This window comes from Tripterygium wilfordii, chromosome 8 (genome assembly GCF_013401445.1).
Source record: "Tripterygium wilfordii isolate XIE 37 chromosome 8, ASM1340144v1, whole genome shotgun sequence".
In the NCBI taxonomy this organism is placed as follows: domain Eukaryota; kingdom Viridiplantae; phylum Streptophyta; class Magnoliopsida; order Celastrales; family Celastraceae; genus Tripterygium; species Tripterygium wilfordii.
The window spans coordinates 12,217,572-12,235,860 of NC_052239.1; the positions used below are offsets into that span (position 1 = coordinate 12,217,572).

At 38.3% G+C, this 18,289-nt stretch overlaps 1 protein-coding gene across 2 annotated transcripts; it reads left to right on the top strand.

Annotated features, from left to right (window-relative positions):
• Window positions 1-3,975: 3,975 nt before the first annotated feature.
• On the top strand, window positions 3,976-17,597 carry LOC120004092 (ATP-dependent helicase BRM-like). Of its 2 annotated transcripts, none has more exons than XM_038853333.1 (14): window positions 3,976-4,603; window positions 5,953-7,290; window positions 7,473-8,804; window positions 8,946-9,058; window positions 9,171-9,258; window positions 9,365-9,451; window positions 10,276-10,368; window positions 10,445-10,528; window positions 10,612-10,815; window positions 13,027-13,269; window positions 13,344-14,900; window positions 14,973-15,530; window positions 15,887-16,138; window positions 16,586-17,597. In XM_038853333.1, exons 1-14 carry the CDS (start codon window positions 4,403-4,405, stop codon window positions 17,207-17,209), a joined length of 6,774 nt encoding a protein of 2,257 aa, XP_038709261.1. In that variant the 5' UTR covers window positions 3,976-4,402; the 3' UTR covers window positions 17,210-17,597. The 2 variants fall into 2 exon arrangements, with proteins under 2 accessions (XP_038709261.1, XP_038709262.1); XM_038853334.1 differs by having other exon boundaries at window positions 14,988-15,530.
• Window positions 17,598-18,289: the final 692 nt, after the last annotated feature.

An 18,289-nucleotide genomic window follows, 5' to 3' on the forward strand; every position in this document is an offset into this window, starting at 1 on the left:
CAATATAAACTGAATTAGGTATGGATGGTTTGAGCAAATATGTCATATACTTAGAGAATTTTCGTGCCCTAGTCTCTTAGCGCAAAAAGTGCACAATTGTGTCGACCTTCTTTGCTAAGCCATATCTCACTTGTTTGTGGTCCAAATGAGCTGAAATTTTCTATGTACACTATGCATGGAAAAATCTTTAAGTTAAATGTTTAATGGAAAAATTTTAGATACTTCACATAAGGGTTGTCCTAGTGCAATAGCTACACACAGTAAAATTTCAAATTTTACATATTGTGTGACTTGTTTCATTATGTGATCAAATATTGTTTAATTGCTTTGAAATTTTAACATGGATGGTGTAATGTGCCTAATTTAATTTATCATATATTAATTATAATTTTCTAAAGCTGATTTGATTGTGATTGGCCTAAGTGCTATACAATGAAGCTCTTTTGAGCTTATAAACAAACTAGAGCGTCTCATCACCTATTTATTTGTAGGTACAATCCATTAATCATCATGTGAAGATTGTGAAATGGGTTGAAATGTCTTTGTACACGGCAACCCAAGAATGGACTTGGAGTCCTGGGTTTGCTAGAAAAATTATAGTTGTTCACCAATCATCCACTAAGGAAGAAAATTCAAGTTGAATGGAATTAGCTTATGGCTTACCTATCTGAATAGATTTGAAGTGATATTTATCTTTCTAAATCTCAAAGAAGTTGGACCCGGTTATAAGCTTTCATGAAGACATAGGGTCGTTTATGCGAATGCGGAGTTGGGCTGAGTATGTGAAGCCTTTTTGGCTTTGTAAAATGTTCAAAAGTGTTCTAGAATGATGGCTAGTCACATGGAAGCCTTTCTAGCAAAAGAGAGGGAAAGATTAGGGTCTGAAATCAAATGAATTGGAATACATGGACGAAAGGCTGCCAACACAATATTTACCAAGAAGCAATCCCTTACATGCACAACGTTTATAGTATATATGTTTTTCATTTGGTTGTATTGAGGGAAGATTTGAGATGATATGAAGACATGCTTACTACCACCAAATAAGACATTGAAGTAAAGGTTTTTTTGGAGCCCATTTCAAGTACAACAGGCAGATTTCTAAGGTCGAGATTTAAAGATGATGTGTATCCTATGGCTGACATTGGAAGCTATATTGGAAGGCCAAGGTGAAGAGCTAAATGTGATCCAACGGTAGGAGTTTTAAGAGCACATTGAAACAAAAGAGGGGTTCTCCTTCTTTTGTCATTTGGAGAAGTTATTTGCAAAAAGAACCTTCCTTTGTCATCAAGTCTTTAAGCTACCATTGCTACTAATTTCTAGAGTTTCTGACCTAGCCTACTACAAAGACCTCGCCATCATTTTTGCTTTTGCAAAGAGTGAAGTTCTCATTTAGGCTACTGTTTTGAAAATATTTCTCAATCTCCATTTGTTCTTAAATTGAGGGAATCACTTTGTCTTGTGCAAGCTTGAGTGAACCATTTGTACTCCAAATTTGTAAATGTCTCTCTGTTAGGCATAAACCTTGAAGAAATGAAGTTGAGGACGGGATGTAAACACTATTGTACAAGTTGAGAAGTTGTCTTGTGAAATTTTCGTTTAAAGGTGGACTAAAAAAACCCTTAGAAAACCTCTTAAGTTGTTGGTAGTGATGAAAGTGAGTCGAGTTAGGCCGTCTGAGGGATGGCTGTCATAGGCCTGGCCTGAGTTAGGGCCTATATGAAGCCCGTTTGGACAAACGGACCGAGCTTGAGTTAGAGAAGCCCGGCTCAAAGGCCCTATATATAATATAAGTTATATAACATATTGTATAAGTCCATTTGCCTCAAAGTCAAGCCCAATTTAAATATTAAAATTCAAATTTTGTTTTAAACCCGTTTGTCCCAACTCCCAAGCCCACTATTACTAACTCTCTCTCTTTGACTAACCTATCGAATTCAAGCTTTACCATTTTATGAACTATGGGATGTTATATTGGACTTGTAATGTTTGAATTTTATGGATTTATGAATTTTATGACCTTATGAATTTTATCAGGCTTTTACTCTTGAGTTATGTTACTTCTATATAGTATGGAATTGTTGGAGTTAAATTTTTTCAAGCAATAAACGGGTCTAACGGGCTTGAGCTCAGCTTTGGATATGTTTCACGAGCCGAGCTTGAGGTCATACTATTGAGACCCTAACGAGCTCGGGCCTAACATAAAACAAACGAGCGGAGCTTAGGGCCTGTCAAAGTCCGGCTCAGTTCGACCCGTTTTCATTCGTAGTTGCTGACTATCTTGTGAACACTATCAACCCTTAGTGAATTTGAAAATCCTAAGTTTACTCTATTTTTCTATTTTTTCATAATTAGATTAAGACATATTTTTTCTTTTCTTTTCCATGAGTAATTATATAATTAATTTTTTGTTTGTGTTTTACATAAGTAGATGAAGATACGATTTTTATGTTCTTTTCAATGAGTGCTTACATTATTAATTTTTTTATATTTTAATAGCTCTTATAATGTCGACTTTTCATAATTTCTTTTTTACCCTCTAAAAAAATTGTGACAAATTTGTCCCTATCAAGATCTCACCTACCTAGCCAATAACCAATACTTAAAAACCAACAATAACCCCTTTTTTTTTTAGTATATGACCTCTTCCATTGGTATGGATATATAATCAGCTACTGAATTGCTTTATTCATTGGTACATATATATTTAATTGCATTTCTTAAGTTTTTTTTTTAGGTTTCGTTAAGCAACATTGCTATTCAATTAATATTGTTTATTGTTTTCTTTAAATTGATTGCCTATTTTATTAATGAAAATTTGTTCTATCTTCAAGTGAATTTTTCATTTTTAGTTGCAATTGTAAGTAAATGGAGACTGTAACCAAAATGGAGAATTTGAATATGTGTATTAATTTATTTGGGATTGATTTTTTTTATAGAAGTAACAACGTATTTTTGCTGTTTTTGAAGTTAAACAAAGTTTTGATAATTTATCTTTTAATTTATTTAGATGAAAGAAACTATAATCATATAAAACAATGTTACAAACTCTCAATTTTATGACGCCTATTTTACTTTCAATCCATGAAACATGCTAACATTTAATACTTCACATGGATTAGAGGATAAAATGAAGATCATAAACTGGGGGTTAGAAGCGTTTTTTAATCGTATATTCATATGAGACTGATTTTTATATCATAACCCCAAAAAAAACACATGGGGGAGGCCCTATTTTGGAATTTTAATTTTGTTGTGTGGGAAGGGGTCCACATTTTTGGGGCCACAAAAGTGCTCTCCACCAATAAAAATCCAGTGAATTTGTTACACATGGCACAATGTTATTGCACTTTGTGTTTGCCAATCCAATTTCATGCACACTAAAATATTAATATTAAAGTAGTGTTAGATAGCTATGAGAGTCAAGTCTCTTAAATGAAATTTTAAAACGTTTTAATTCTTAAAATACATGTTAGATTTAAAAAAAATTACATATTCAGAATCAGAGCATAAAGTTCTTTTTAAAAAGATCCATTGTCGATGAGTCTTATCGAGTGAATCTTAATTCCAATGTCTTTTTCAATGAAATTTTAAAAACAATGGATTCATAACTAAAAAATAAATTCTATATTGTGCTTTAAAAAACAATGAAATCTATATTAAAATAATACATTTTGGACAATAAATTCTAGAATAAAAGGGTGAAATGAAACTATTCTATTGATTAAATTAATTGAATAAACTTGTTGGACTCCTATGAACTATCAAACTGATGGCTTAGATGTCATTTTCGTAATAATAATCCAAATTCATTCATTGACAAGCAGATATTACTCAATGTTAGTGGGGCTTAATTGTAATTATGAAGTGAGTTAATTGAGGGTGAAATTACTCCCATACCCTTCCGCAAAAGACCAAAAAGCACCTGAATTCCCTTTAATTACCAACACCAGAGTCCAGAAGAGTTAACAGCGAGAAGGAAAAAAAAAAAGAATTATTTTTTTAAAAAGAAGTTCACCAATTCCTAGGGTTCCAGGAAATTGCACAGATTGCGTGAAGTCCACAGAGAGGAAAACCACTGAGTCAAATCACCGATTCACTTCGAGTTCGCTCCTCTCTGTCCCCTTTCCCTCTATGATCCAACCTCTATTGGCTTCCGGGAATATCGCGTATTTGAACAGAGAAATCTAGAAAAAGAGATTTGTGAAAATGTGGAGAGAGAGAGAAAGTGGGGTATGTGTGTCTTTGTTTTTTTGAACGTTGGGATCGGAGAGTAGAATACGGGTTTTGTCAAAATTTTGGAGGGATTGCATGCACTCTGTGGGGTTTTGAATTTTTTTTTGTCTGGATTGAGCTCATATTAGGATTTGTCTTTTTCTGTGTGGATTTTGGTTAATTTTGTATGCAATCTAGTGGTGGTGGCGGACCCGGCCGGACTCCGGCAGGGCATGCGGGGTCCACGTCATCTGCAGCTTCGCCGACTTCATCCTCATCAGCTGCATCAACACCCCACTTGGGGTTTTATTCAGTGCACCAGCAGCAGCAGCAGCAGCAGCAACAGCAACAGCAGCAACAACAGCAGCAACATATAGGGCCTAGGCAGGTAAGGTTTTATATTCTCTGATGATGAATTATGCCTAAATTGGGTGAACTAGAAATTTGGTTTTGCATTGCATGAGTGTCCTTACAACTGGGTATGAGTGAAACATGTTGTTGATTGGATTAATTGGTTTTGTTGCTCTCGCTTGTAATGCTGTGGTTAATGCGCTTCTGCGGTAATAAGTATGATGCTTGTGTGAAATTAGTTGCCTTTAAGCAGTTATTGGTTAGTTAGCTGATGTTTGATCAAGAGGAGGCAAACTAGGCATGCATTAATTTGAAATAAGACGGGAACTGATGGCTGCATTAAACTTTGAGCTGGCTGTATCTGGCCATCAACCATGGTCATTTGACTCATGTCTACGTAAGAATGATCTGTGGGCTCCTTATATGAATTTCTTTTTGATGCAATTGACATTCCTTATCTGGGTACATGTCTGATTTTATATTATTTTACTGATTATATAATTATTTCTTTTTACTGTAATCGTAGCTCAAATGTATTATTTTGAACGTGTTTTTTTAGATGAATTCAATGTTTTTTTACTATCAGGTTTGTTTAGCATGTAATAGAAACTTGATTTATGATTCTAAAAGGGCATGTGTCTGTGCGATGAGTAGCCGATGACCTTATTATACTATCAAACTTTTGTAAATATTTATCTAGAAAAGCCCAAGTTCTGTGATTGCCAGTTTTCTTTTGCCTTCCTTGTCAGGTTTGTGTCTTTTTCTTATTTTCTTAATTGATCCCACCTCGAAGAAAAGGTGTTTGTTCTGTGAATGTTTTTCTCCCATGCCATTAGTTATTGCTTTATTAACTAGTTTTTCTTGTAATCTCATTTTTCATGGATTATTTACTCTTTGGTTTGACATGTCGACACTCAACATTATTATTCTGAGGATTGTCCTGATTATGTGAATTTGTTTTGCTCTTTTCTTTTCTTTTTTTTTGTTTCATGAGTTGTTCTTTTAAATTCATGGATCACTCATGTATTTAATGTACGTAGTGCAACTTTCATAATACTGAATTTGCTAGTAACATCATATCCAGCCCAGGGTTACTATTTTATTTTTGTACTTGATTGAGTGAGCTTAGTCACATGTAGTCCTACGCCCTTTTAGTTAACCATGTTTGTTGCTTCAACTTTAAGATGGTTCTGTGTAGTTGGTGTTGCAGTTCATGTATGTTCTGAATTTTTGATTGCTCGCAATAGAATTTTTGTATTCATCCAGTATTTTGTGGTGTCATATTTGGTATGAGTGTAGTGGGAGTTTGACTTTAACTTCTGTAGAACTTAATGATGTAGTTTTAACTTATTCACATTTAGTTTTTTTTCCTTATTTTTCATGCAGTTATTCCAACAACAATTACTTAGAAAACCTGAAGGAAATGAATCCCTTCTAGCTTATCCAGCTGGTCTACAGGGGATTATGGGAGGGAGCAGTTTTGCTTCATCTCCTGGCTCAATGCAAATTCCTCAACAGTCTAGGAATTTCTTTGACTTGGCTCAACAACCTGGTTCCAGTCAGGAGGGCCAGAATAGGAGTCAAGGTGTGGAGCAACAAATGCTAAATCCTGTTCAGCAGGCTTATCTTCAATATGCCTTTCAAGCTTCCCAACAACGGTCAGCTTTGCAGTCACAGCAACAAGCAAAGTTAGGGATGTTGGGTGCTTCATCTGGAAAGGATCAGGACATAAAGATGGGTAATATGAAAATACCGGAACACATTTCTATGCAGGCAGCTAATCAGGCTCAGGCATCATCCTCCAAGAACTCTGCTGAACATTTCTCTCGTGATGAGAAGCAGAAAGAACAAGGAAAGCAGCTGGCCCCTGATCAGAGAAATGAGTCAAAACAATCTGTCCAGCCAGCAGTTATTAGACAATTAATGCCTTCAAATATGGTAAGGCCAATGTCGATACAGCAGCCTCAGAAAAACATTCAAAACTTGTCAAACAACCAGCTTGCAGTGGCTGCACAGTTGCAAGCAATGCAGGCATGGGCTGTCGAGCGTAATATCGATTTGTCAAATCCTGCAAATGACAATTTGGTGGCTCAGCTCATTCCACTCATGCAGTCTAGGATGGCTGCACAGTCGAAAGTAAATGAAAGTAGCATGGCTGTCACAGCTGCCCCAGTGGGAAAGCACCAGGTTGCTTCTCCCACTGTTGCAAGTGATAGTTCTCCCCATACTAATTCGGGAAATGATATGTCAGGGCAGTCTCTATCTGTGAAAGCCAGGCAGCCAGCTCCATTGGGTCCTTTTACTTCGACTTCCAGTTTTGGGGTAGTTAATAACTTGAACAACACTGCAGGGCAGCAATTAGCTGTTCCCGTCAAAGATGGCCAAGTACCTCTAAGACAGTCACACGGGATCGCAAATGGGACGCTGTCCATGCTTCCCCCCCATTCATCGCCAAGTGTGGGCTCAGGTGTGGATCAATCTTTACCTGCAAAAAATTCATCAGGGGGTTCTGACACTTTGCAGATGCAATACCTCAGACAGTTGAATCGATCATCTCCATCTCCACAGCCTGCTGCACGTTCTAATGAAGGAGGCTCTGGCTCAGGCAACCATTTCCCATCACAGGGTGGACCAGCAGTCCAGATGCCACATCAGCATTTTGGGTTCACCAAACAGCAGTTGCATGTTCTAAAAGCACAAATTCTAGCATTTAGGCGATTGAAGGTTTGTAATCTTTCTCGTTTTCTCAACATACATGTGTAGGGATGTGGATATATGTAGATAAATATTTTCACACACACACACGAACCCACCCATCTGCGCATTGGATTCACTTATAATGGAAAAACTGTAATTTAGTCACAAATGAAGTTGGAAATGTTATCATCTGCTTGTTTGCTCGACAGAAAGGTGAAAGCACTCTCCCGCAAGAGCTTCTTCGAGCTATTGTTCCACCTCCCCTTGAGTTGCAGCTGCAGCAACAGTTTCTTCCTGCTGGAGGAAGTAATCAGGAAAGAACTTCTGGTAGGACTACAGAGGTCCAAGCTAGGCATGTGGAGTCCGTAGAGAAGGATTGTCAGACTCTGGCATCAACTAATGGAAATAACTTTCCAAAAGTGGAAGCTTTTGCAGGGGATGAAAAAACAACTGTATCAGCAATGCATATGCAAAATGCATCAGCTGCAATGAAAGAACCAATAACCTTGGTAGCTACTGGAAAAGAAGAGCAGCAATCCACTATTTTTTCTGCTAAGGCGGACCCTGAAGTTGACTGTGCACCTCCAAAAACTCATACTAAAAGTGATTTTACAGGAGATAAGGGAAAGGCTGTTTCGCCACCAGATGCCATGTCTGATGCAATGCAATCCAAGAAACCTGTGCAAGCAAGCACTGTTTCTCAGCCAAAAGATGCTGGCGCTGGTAGAAAGTATTATGGACCGCTATTTGATGTCCCATATTTTACTAGGAAACATGACTCTGTTGGGTCCACCGGGATGTTGAATAACAATAATAGTCTAACATTGGCATATGATGTCAAAGATTTACTTTTTGATGAAGGCATGGAAGTGCTTAAAAAGAAACGGTCAGAAAATTTGAAAAAAGTAAGTGGTTTACTAGCGGTCAATTTGGAGCGGAAAAGTATTGGGCCAGATCTTGTTTTGCGGTTACAAATTGAAGAGAAGAAGCTTCGGCTTGTGGATCTACAGGCACGTTTGAGAGATGAAGTTGATCAACAGCAGCAGGAGATAATGGCAATGCCTGACAGGTTATACAGGAAGTTTGTGCGTTTGTGTGAACGTCAGCGGATGGAGCTGATGAGACAAGTACAGGCCTCCCAGAAAGCCATGAGGGAGAAGCAGTTGAAATCCATCTTTCAATGGCGTAAGAAACTTCTTGAGGTTCACTGGGCCATTCGTGATTCGCGAACTGCTCGTAACAGGGGAGTTGCCAAATATCATGAGAAAATGTTGAGGGAGTTCTCAAAGAGAAAGGATGATGACCGAAGTAAAAGAATGGAGGCATTGAAGAATAATGATGTTGAAAGGTACAGGGAGATGCTGCTGGAGCAGCAGACAAGCATACCGGGTGAGGCTTCAGAGAGATATGCTGTTCTCTCGTCCTTTTTGAGTCACACGGAAGAATATCTTCATAAGCTGGGAAGTAAAATAACAGCTGCCAAAAATCAGCAAGAAGTAGAGGAGGCAGCAGCAGCAGCAGCTGCTGCTGCTCGGCTGCAGGCATGATTTATTATAGTAGTTTATATTTAGATTTTCTTTCTCTTCTCTCTTATGTATTAGCTGAATTTTGCTAAATGCCACAGATGCATATTTTATTTTCTTGTTGACTGACATATTTAGTTTTCTGTTTTCTGATCAAAGGGTCTCTCAGAAGAAGAAGTGAGAGCAGCAGCAGCTTGTGCTGGAGAAGAAGTATTCATAAGAAATCGCTTTATGGAAATGAATGCCCCCAGGGATAGTTCATCTGTTAACAAGTAATATATTTGGAGCATTTTGCTTCTAAAATAATGTGCTGCTTGATTCAAGATGTGATGTCATTATAACAAAAACTTATACAGTTTCCATGTCATTCCTGAATGTTATCAGGTATTATAGCCTCGCACATGCTGTAACTGAAAGGGTTGTGAGGCAACCATCTATGTTACGTGCTGGAACCTTACGAGACTATCAGCTTGTATATCTCTGTGTTCTGTTCTGTTTGTTATATTTCCCACTGTTCCTATATTGTAAACTAATTATTAAGCTATTATTTTGGTTTTATGTTTTTGCCTCTTTTCCAGGTTGGATTGCAATGGATGCTTTCTTTGTATAATAATAAATTGAATGGCATTTTGGCAGATGAGATGGGTCTTGGAAAGACTGTCCAGGTGATTATTGTTGTTTCGTGGTTGAGTCACTTATCTTTGAAACAAAAGTATGTGTGTACGCTCGGTGTAGGCAACTCGGCAATTTTTGATCTTATGCTATGTTATGCACTTCTTTCTTTTCTTTTTGTTAAGATTAGTTATTTTGCCTTTCAACCCAATAAGTTAACTTTTTGGGTTGGGCATTTTACATCTTTTATATATATTCTAACACTCCCCCTCACTTGTGGGCGGGACAATCCGACGGTCCAATACGTGCACAACAAACGAGGTTCAACACTAGGGCTACTTACACAAGGCCCACACTTGGGGCAATAACAAACACACAAAGGCCCATAGTTGGGGCAACAAGAAATGGGGGTTTAAATTGTGGAAGCTAAGGTTGAACCCAAGACCTTCTGCTCTGATACCGTGTTAAGATCAGTTACTTTACCATTCAGGTCAATAAGTTAACTTTTTGGGTTGGGACATTTCACATCTTTTATATATATTCTCACACTTCTATAAAAATAATGTTGGTGAACATGTGGCCTAGCGGTAGAGTTGTAGGGGTGCAAGTGCAACCTACAAGTAACAGGTTCAAGTTCTGGGAATAGTCTACCCACATATGTGGGGATAAGGTTTGCGTACATCTTGCCTATCCCCGACCCTGACCCTGCGTACTGCGGGATCATTATTCACGGGGTTGTTTGTTTATCTTTTTACCTATAAAAATAATGTTGGTAGTTTTATGATGTACCTGGTAAAATTATGGATGACATGGTTGAATAAGATTTTATTTTTAAAATATTTTATTTTATTTTTTTATATATTATTATCCAATGCAGGTTATGGCATTGATTGCTTATCTGATGGAATGTAAGGGGAACTATGGCCCACATCTTATAATTGTTCCGAATGCCGTTTTGGTTAATTGGAAGGTTAGTTGCTTGGGGTGCTTAACATTGGGCCTATCTTTTATGGCCCTGGACATTGCTAATTAAACTTGTTACGCAGAGTGAGTTACACAATTGGCTGCCATCAGTTTCATGCATTTTTTATGTTGGTGCAAAGGAGCAAAGATCAAAATTATTTTCTCAAGTAAGAAAACCTGTTTGTTCTCTTATTGATACTTTAGATTTTGCTATGTTGCTTGGCTCCCATTGTTTCCATGTATTGTACAGGAGGTTTCTGCCCTCAAGTTTAATGTCCTAGTGACAACCTATGAATTCATCATGTATGATCGCTCGAAGCTCTCTAAAGTTGATTGGAAGTATATTATTATTGATGAAGCACAGCGAATGAAAGACAGAGAATCAGTTTTAGCTCGTGATCTTGATAGATATCGCTGCCAGCGGCGCTTACTGCTAACTGGGACACCATTACAGGTTTGTTCAGATATCTCCTGAGACAGCACTCCGACACATTGACACACACATGCACACGAGTGTATTAGTGATCCCTTATTTCATCGTTCGGAGTCTCATACAGGCTGTGTCGTTCATTGAAATACTTCCTTTGGTATCCCTTTGATTATGATAATATGTCTGCAAACACATAGGCACATGCATATTGGCTGCCGGTTGTTTTCCTGCCTATCAATTTCATTGACTTTTTTTTGGAATACTCATGCATACCATGTAAACTGCTGCACTTTCTCATGTTGAACTCTTCTCTTGGGCTGTGTAGAATATGATTTAGATCTACATGTAGCATGCCCCTTACATTTAGCTGCTGCTCCTTTGGAACCCATTAGTCATTTGGAAACAAATAGTCAAATACTGCAATTTCAATTATAGCCTTTTTTTTCTCCAATGAAAAGTTGGACTTATCTTCAGATTATGATGCATGTTTGCAGTCTGCACACACAGGCGCATGCATATGTACTGACAATTGGTTACCTGTTGATCTGATTTCACTTACTTTTCTGAAATATTCGTGAGTATTTTGTAAACCACTGTGCATAAATAAATTGAGCATCATCTCTTGGGCTGTACAATATATGATATACGTCTCCATGTAGCATATCACTTATATTTAATTGTTTCTCCTTTTGAACCCATGAATAATTTGGATACAAGTAGCATAGCAATTATCTGTACAATATATTATCTGGCATTCTGGCTTAAACTGAGTTATCAGTCTCATTGTCATCAGAATTTTCTTACTAGTTTGATGCTGAGTTTTGGTGATAGAACTTGTGGAAGATGTGCAAATACAGTCGATATGTCTGAATTTTTTCCATGTCCCTTCTCCTTTGCTTTTTGAGCCAGCAAAAGAGGAAATTCTTATCCTTCTATGCCTATCGCACTGCTGACATGGTTTTTTCATTGATACCCTTCACCTGCCTGGCCCTGGGGTTCATTAAGAAAAAGGAAATAGATTTTAATTTACAGCCTTGAGATAACAGTGGCAATTACGTAAAGCGTACAACCAAGAATCTTTCAATTAGAAGCTAGTCTGTTTCCTTGAAAAAAATCTTATATTTCTGTCCCTCAAAATAACCAAAAATATTAACAGGATGGTGATTGTTATATCGCTTCCATTTGATTACTTTGTCATTTAACTCCAAGTCTTTGACTCTTCCACCAATCGACACCCAGGTGAGGCCCATGGTTCAAAGGACTTCTCTAAAACAGGATACCCACTGATAACATAGAGTAATATGATTATTAGACTTGGCTTTCTGGCTTCTCTTTTCTAGATTGGCATCTATTAGTGAGAGGGATTCATTGTCTTTGGAGGTCATTCACAAGTCAAGACTCCTTGCAAGTTTCTTCCCTATCAAAGCTTGCTCATCTTGTTGTGACAGTAGTTTTCATTATAGTGCTTTCAACAGGAAGTATCTGTATATCAAGTTGCAACCAGGTTGACGAGCATTACATAGTAATATCTGGCCATGTACTTGCCACCTTTCCGATCTATGCGATCTTCTTGATTAATGTTTAGTTTGTTTTTGTGCATTGTAATTGTAATGAAGGAAGCATTGTAACTTTCAAATTCCTGATACATTGCCATCTCTATTACAATGGACATTTGAAGCGTAGGCACCGATGTTTATTTAAAGACGTTCTCCTGCCAAAGACACTTTGTCATGACTCATGAGTTTGTTCGTAAAGTCCCTGAAATTTCAGAATTAAATATTCCACCCTGAATCAACTGTCCTTGTGAAAGTAAACCAATGACACATTTTCTATTGTGAAATTGGTAATTTGTAAACACTCCCTCATTAACAAGCCTCGAGTCGGAAGCGAATGAAAAGATTGCTAATACTTCCGATGTAGAAATAAAGTGAATCTTTTGTTTATTTTGTTCATGCTTGTTGCATATGTACATGTAAATGTGAATGTTCAGCGGAAAAGTTTTCAGAAATCTGGTTTCCTTGGGGGATATCGTGGACAGTATATTTGTTACGGACTAGGAATACAGTTTGATGACATTTTTGGCATGGAACTTGGAATGCAAAAAATGACTTGTGCTACTTTTGATAGCTAAGTATGGAAGTGAATTTGATGACTAGAGTAAACAATCTTATTATTATCTTTCTGGTCGTTTTATTCTCCTTTTGAATTGAGCTCGCATGCATGTTTGTTCTGCAGAATGATTTAAAGGAACTGTGGTCACTTTTAAATCTACTGCTTCCTGAAGTATTCGATAATCGGAAAGCATTTCATGATTGGTTCTCACAACCCTTTCAAAAAGAGGGTCCGACACATAATGCTGAAGATGACTGGCTCGAGACTGAGAAAAAGGTCATAATTATTCATCGACTTCATCAAATTCTGGAGCCTTTTATGCTCAGACGTCGTGTAGAGGATGTGGAAGGTTCACTTCCACCCAAGGTGTGCTATTGTAATGGTCCTAGTTGGTTGTGTGATTTTGTACGCCTTATTGTAATAGGAATGCTTGATTGCAGGTTTCCATTGTTTTGAGATGTCGAATGTCAGCTATTCAGAGCGCCATTTATGATTGGATCAAATCCACCGCCACAATTCGAGTTGATCCCGAAGATGAGAAGTGCAGGGTTCAGAAGAATCCAAGATATCAGGCTAAGGTTTATAAAACTTTAAATAACCGGTGTATGGAGCTTCGAAAAGCTTGTAATCATCCTTTGCTCAATTATCCCTACTTCAGTGACTTTTCCAAGGATTTCCTGGTTAGATCCTGTGGAAAACTGTGGATCCTGGACAGGATCCTCATAAAGCTTCAGAGAACAGGGCATCGAGTACTGTTATTTAGTACCATGACCAAACTTCTTGATATATTGGAGGAATACTTGCAGTGGAGGCGACTTGTATACAGGAGAATTGATGGAACAACTAGCCTGGAGGATCGTGAATCAGCAATAGTGGATTTTAATAGCCCTGATTCGGATTGCTTTATTTTCTTACTTAGTATTCGAGCAGCTGGACGGGGTCTCAACCTTCAGTCAGCTGACACAGTAATTATATATGATCCGGATCCAAACCCTAAAAATGAGGAACAGGCAGTTGCTAGAGCACACCGCATTGGACAGAAGAGAGAAGTTAAAGTCATATATATGGAAGCGGTTGTTGACAAAATCTCTAGCCATCAGAAAGAGGACGAATTAAGAAGTGGAGGTACTGTTGATTTAGAAGATGACCTTGCTGGTAAGGATAGATATATGGCTTCCATCGAGGGTCTCATAAGGAATAATATACAGCAGTATAAGATTGACATGGCTGATGAGGTTATTAATGCCGGGCGTTTTGACCAAAGAACAACGCACGAGGAGAGACGCATGACTTTAGAGACATTATTGCACGATGAGGAGAGATATCAGGAAACCGTACACAATGTTCCCTCACTGCTGGAGGTAAATCACATGATTGCAAGGACTAAAGATGAAATTGAATTGTTTAATCAGATAGATGAAGATCTGGATTGGACTGAGGAGATGACCAGCTTCGATCAGGTGCCTAAGTGGCTTCGAGCCAGCTCAAAAGAAGTGAATGCTGCCATTGCTAGTCTGTCAAAGAAACCATGTAAAAATACCTTATATGCTGGAAGTATTGGTATTGCGTCTGCTGAAAAGGAACCTGAAAGAAAAAGGGGTCGTCCCAAGGGAAAAAAGTCCCCCAATTACAAGGAAATGGATGATGAGAATGGAGAATACTCTGAAGCAAGTTTTGATGAGAGAAATGAATATTCTGTGCATGAAGAAGAGGGAGAAGTTGGAGAGTTGGAAGATGATGAATTTAGTGGTGCTGTTGGGGTACCACCTGTCATTAAAGAGCAGTCAGAAGACGACGGTCCACAGTGTGCTGGCAGATATGGCTATCATCAGGCTTTAGAAGGCAACAAAAACCATGACATGGTCGAAGAAGCTGGTTCATCAGGGTCATCGTCGGACAGCCAAAGAGTTACACAGATAATATCTCCTGTTTCTTCTCAGAAATTTGGTTCTCTGTCTGCATTGGAAGCTAGACCAGGTTCCGTTTCTAAAAGGCTGGTAAGAATCCCTATCACTGTGCTAATAAATTGTAATCATCTAGCTTGTCTTGAGATACACTAATTGCTTCAGTTAAATAATTGCCAGCTAGATGAATTAGAGGAGGGGGAAATTGCGGTATCTGGAGATTCCCACATGGATCACCAGCAGTCTGGGAGTTGGAATCATGATCGGGATGAGGGTGAAGATGAACAGGTTGTGCAACCAAAGATAAAGCGAAAGCGTAGTATTCGGCTTCGGCCCCGTCATACTGTAGAAAGGCTGGAAGAGAAGTCTGGTTATGAAGCACCATCTCTACAACTTGGAGATTCAGGTTTATCGCCGTTCCAAGTGGACCATAAATATCAACCACAACTGAGGGCTGATGCAGAATTGAAATCACTTGGAGATCCTAATGATTCCAAGTTTGATCGAAGCGATTCTGTAAAAAGTAGGCGAACCTTGTCGTCAAGGAGAATAGCTAATACATCAAAATCACATCCATCTTCAAAACCAAGTAGATTGAATCTGCAGTATACTTCTCCAGAAGATCTTCTTGATCACCCTAGAGAGAATTTGGATTCTAAAGGTACACAGACGAGTGGAACTCCGACGGTTGGTCCTAGAATGTCTGATATACTCCAGAGAAAGGTATGTGCTGTTTATTTGATTCGCTGTAATTTTAATCTAGTTGGATGTTGAATTTACAGACATGTTTCATATTAGGATTCATTTCTTGCATCACATAAAGATATTTTTTCCAAGAAAATTATGCACTACTTAAAATATTTCATTGAAGGAGTGAATCCTTTGTTAGATTCATATGGCTAGATATGATATTCAGTTCTGAAAACTGTGTGCATGAGAATATATAAATGCACAGGTGTGCATATATACACGGTCACATTCATAAGATATTGTGTCTCTCTGTGTCCTTTTCATGCTTGTTTTGTCGCTGTTGTTTGCTGCGCATTTTTCTGTCTGCCTAAAAGGTCTGAAATACGCAGTGCAAAAATGTGATTGGCAAGTTCCAAAGGAGAATTGAAAAGGAGGGTCATCAGATAGTGCCCCTGCTAACTGATTTGTGGAAGAAAGTTGAAAATTCCGGTCATGCCACTGGAGCTGGCAGTAGTCTTTCGGATTTAAGAAAGATCGATCAGCGCATTGAAAGACGAGAGTATGCTGGAGTTATGGACCTGGTATTTGATGTGCAGTTTATGTTGAAAGGTGCAATGCAGTATTATTCATACTCACATGTGGTATGACTTCATTCTATTTCACGATTCCACTTCTGTTTTGTTTTATGAATGCTTGTTTGTATCTTTGTGTAGATTTTATTTAAGATATTCTGGATCTATTGTTGTCAATAGTGGTTAAGCTCTTTTATGATTCTGGAGATCTCTTGTGTAGGAAAGGTCTATATTTTAGGATTTTTCCTGTTTTTATACTGCTTATATCACCCTACACAACTTGCTTCTACACCTGTGGTAGATTATGGAATCCATTGTGGTGTTGCTTAGTCAATGGTCCCAAGTCCTTCAGATTATAATCAGGCAATTCTTGCAATGTATACTATTATTTGTTGTCCTGGGTAACTTATATTACTTTTGTTAGCTGTCCAAACATGCCACTGTTATGGTACAGCAGCTATGTTCAATTAATTGATGATTGAAGGTGGAATCTCAAGATATAATTCCATTGCACAGGTTCGATCTGAAGCAAGGAAAGTACATGATCTCTTTTTTGATATATTGAAGATTGCATTTCCGGAGGCAGATTTCCGGGAGGCCAGAAATGCACTCTCTTTTTCTGGCCAGGTATCCACATCCACTGCCGCATCATCCCCCAGGCAGGTTGCTGTTGGGCAAAGCAAGAAACACAAGTTGATTAATGAGGTAGAGCCTGAGATGGGGAATCCTCAGAAGCCCATGGCAAGGATGCACATGCCCCAGAAGGATTCGAGGCTAGGGAGTGGAAATATTACCGGCCGGGATCAATGCCAGCCGGATGATTCTCCACGGCTCACTCATCCTGGAGAGCTGGTTATCTGCAAGAAAAAGAGGAAAGAGAGGGAAAAAACTCTGGTGAAGTCTAGGAGTGGATCAACTGGCCCTGTCTCACCTCCCAGCGTGAGTTGTAATATGAGAAGTACAGGGTCAGGGTCAGGGTCGGTATCCAGGGATGTGAGACTGAGTCATCAAGCTACCCAGCAAGTATGGGCTAACCAGCCAGCTCAACCAGCAAATGGTGCTCGTGGGAATGTTGGCTGGGCAAATCCTGTAAAAAGGTTGAGGACGGATGCAGGTAAAAGGAGGCCAAGCCATTTATGAGTTTTGAAAGAGGATAAGTCTGTTAATGTAATGGAAGAACGTCTTCAAATTCTTCATGGAGTACACAGGTGCTGAGTTTGATCAGTGACCTTGGCAGCTTGAACAAGTGTAGTCAGCTCATGCTCTGTTAACATAGTTTAGGTGTTTGTTTTGCCATTGTATAATGCTCTCAGCAAATGGAATTCAATAGGTTGTCATATCTGCGCATTGTAGGTATTCCTGTGCTTCCATACCAGTGAATTCTTATGAAAAGAATTCAGATAGTTTTAAGTAGATTTATTGTATTTATGCAATCACTGGTTGAATGCATTATTTTCATCTTTGGCCATTGACTATGGTGGTTTCATGCAATAACAGCAGTAGCAGCACATCCACTGCTTTTGTCTCATCTCAGTTGAAACCCCTGTAAGCCTGTCTATGAACTATGATCAAACAAATGAAATTCAAGAAGTTGCACATTTTCAATATAGTCAAACACTGATTATTTGTTTTTTTTACCTTTCTATTTGTCTCTTTTTTACCATGATTTTCCATCCCTGCCCTGCCACAACCCCGACGCATGTCAAATGAATCGGGGGGTAGGGGGCTCCAATTCCAAGCTCTAATTTTGACTCCAATTCTTCTCAAAATTATGGTCGATTATGAATTAAAATATGTGATTGAGTATTTTTAGTGTTCATAATGTTAGAATATAATAGATTTTTGGGGGAAAAATTTAAATACTAAATTCTAACCCCTAAATCCCAAACCTTAAACAATAGAAATTTTACTCTAAAGCCTAAACACTAAACTCTAATATGTCATTTTCAAAAAAAAAATCATGATTTACCATGATTTTTAGAAGAGAGTTGGAGCCCCTCCCACTCCGAACAAGGTTGGCCATTGGACAATGCTTTTCCAAAAGGAAGATTCAACAATAATGTTAAAATCCTTGGAGAATCTTTCAGAGAAAAATGGAATCAGTAGGCATTTCTTCCTTCTTAACACTTCTTCAGGTAGAGAGAGTACCAGTTTATGTTCACAATGGAATCAATAGTGTCATCTCCCATGTTTACGTTTGTGTTCATGTTCCAATCCCTC

Bases quoted from the DNA above. Each gene is read 5' to 3' on its own strand.
- LOC120004092 (XM_038853333.1), top strand. From the start codon at position 4,403: ATGCAATCTAGTGGTGGTGGCGGACCCGGCCGGACTCCGGCAGGGCAT. The intron at 10,816-13,026 runs GTTTGTTCAGAT...TTTGTTCTGCAG, and splicing joins TAACTGGGACACCATTACAG to AATGATTTAAAGGAACTGTG. The intron at 15,531-15,886 runs GTATGTGCTGTT...TGAAATACGCAG, and splicing joins CTGATATACTCCAGAGAAAG to TGCAAAAATGTGATTGGCAA.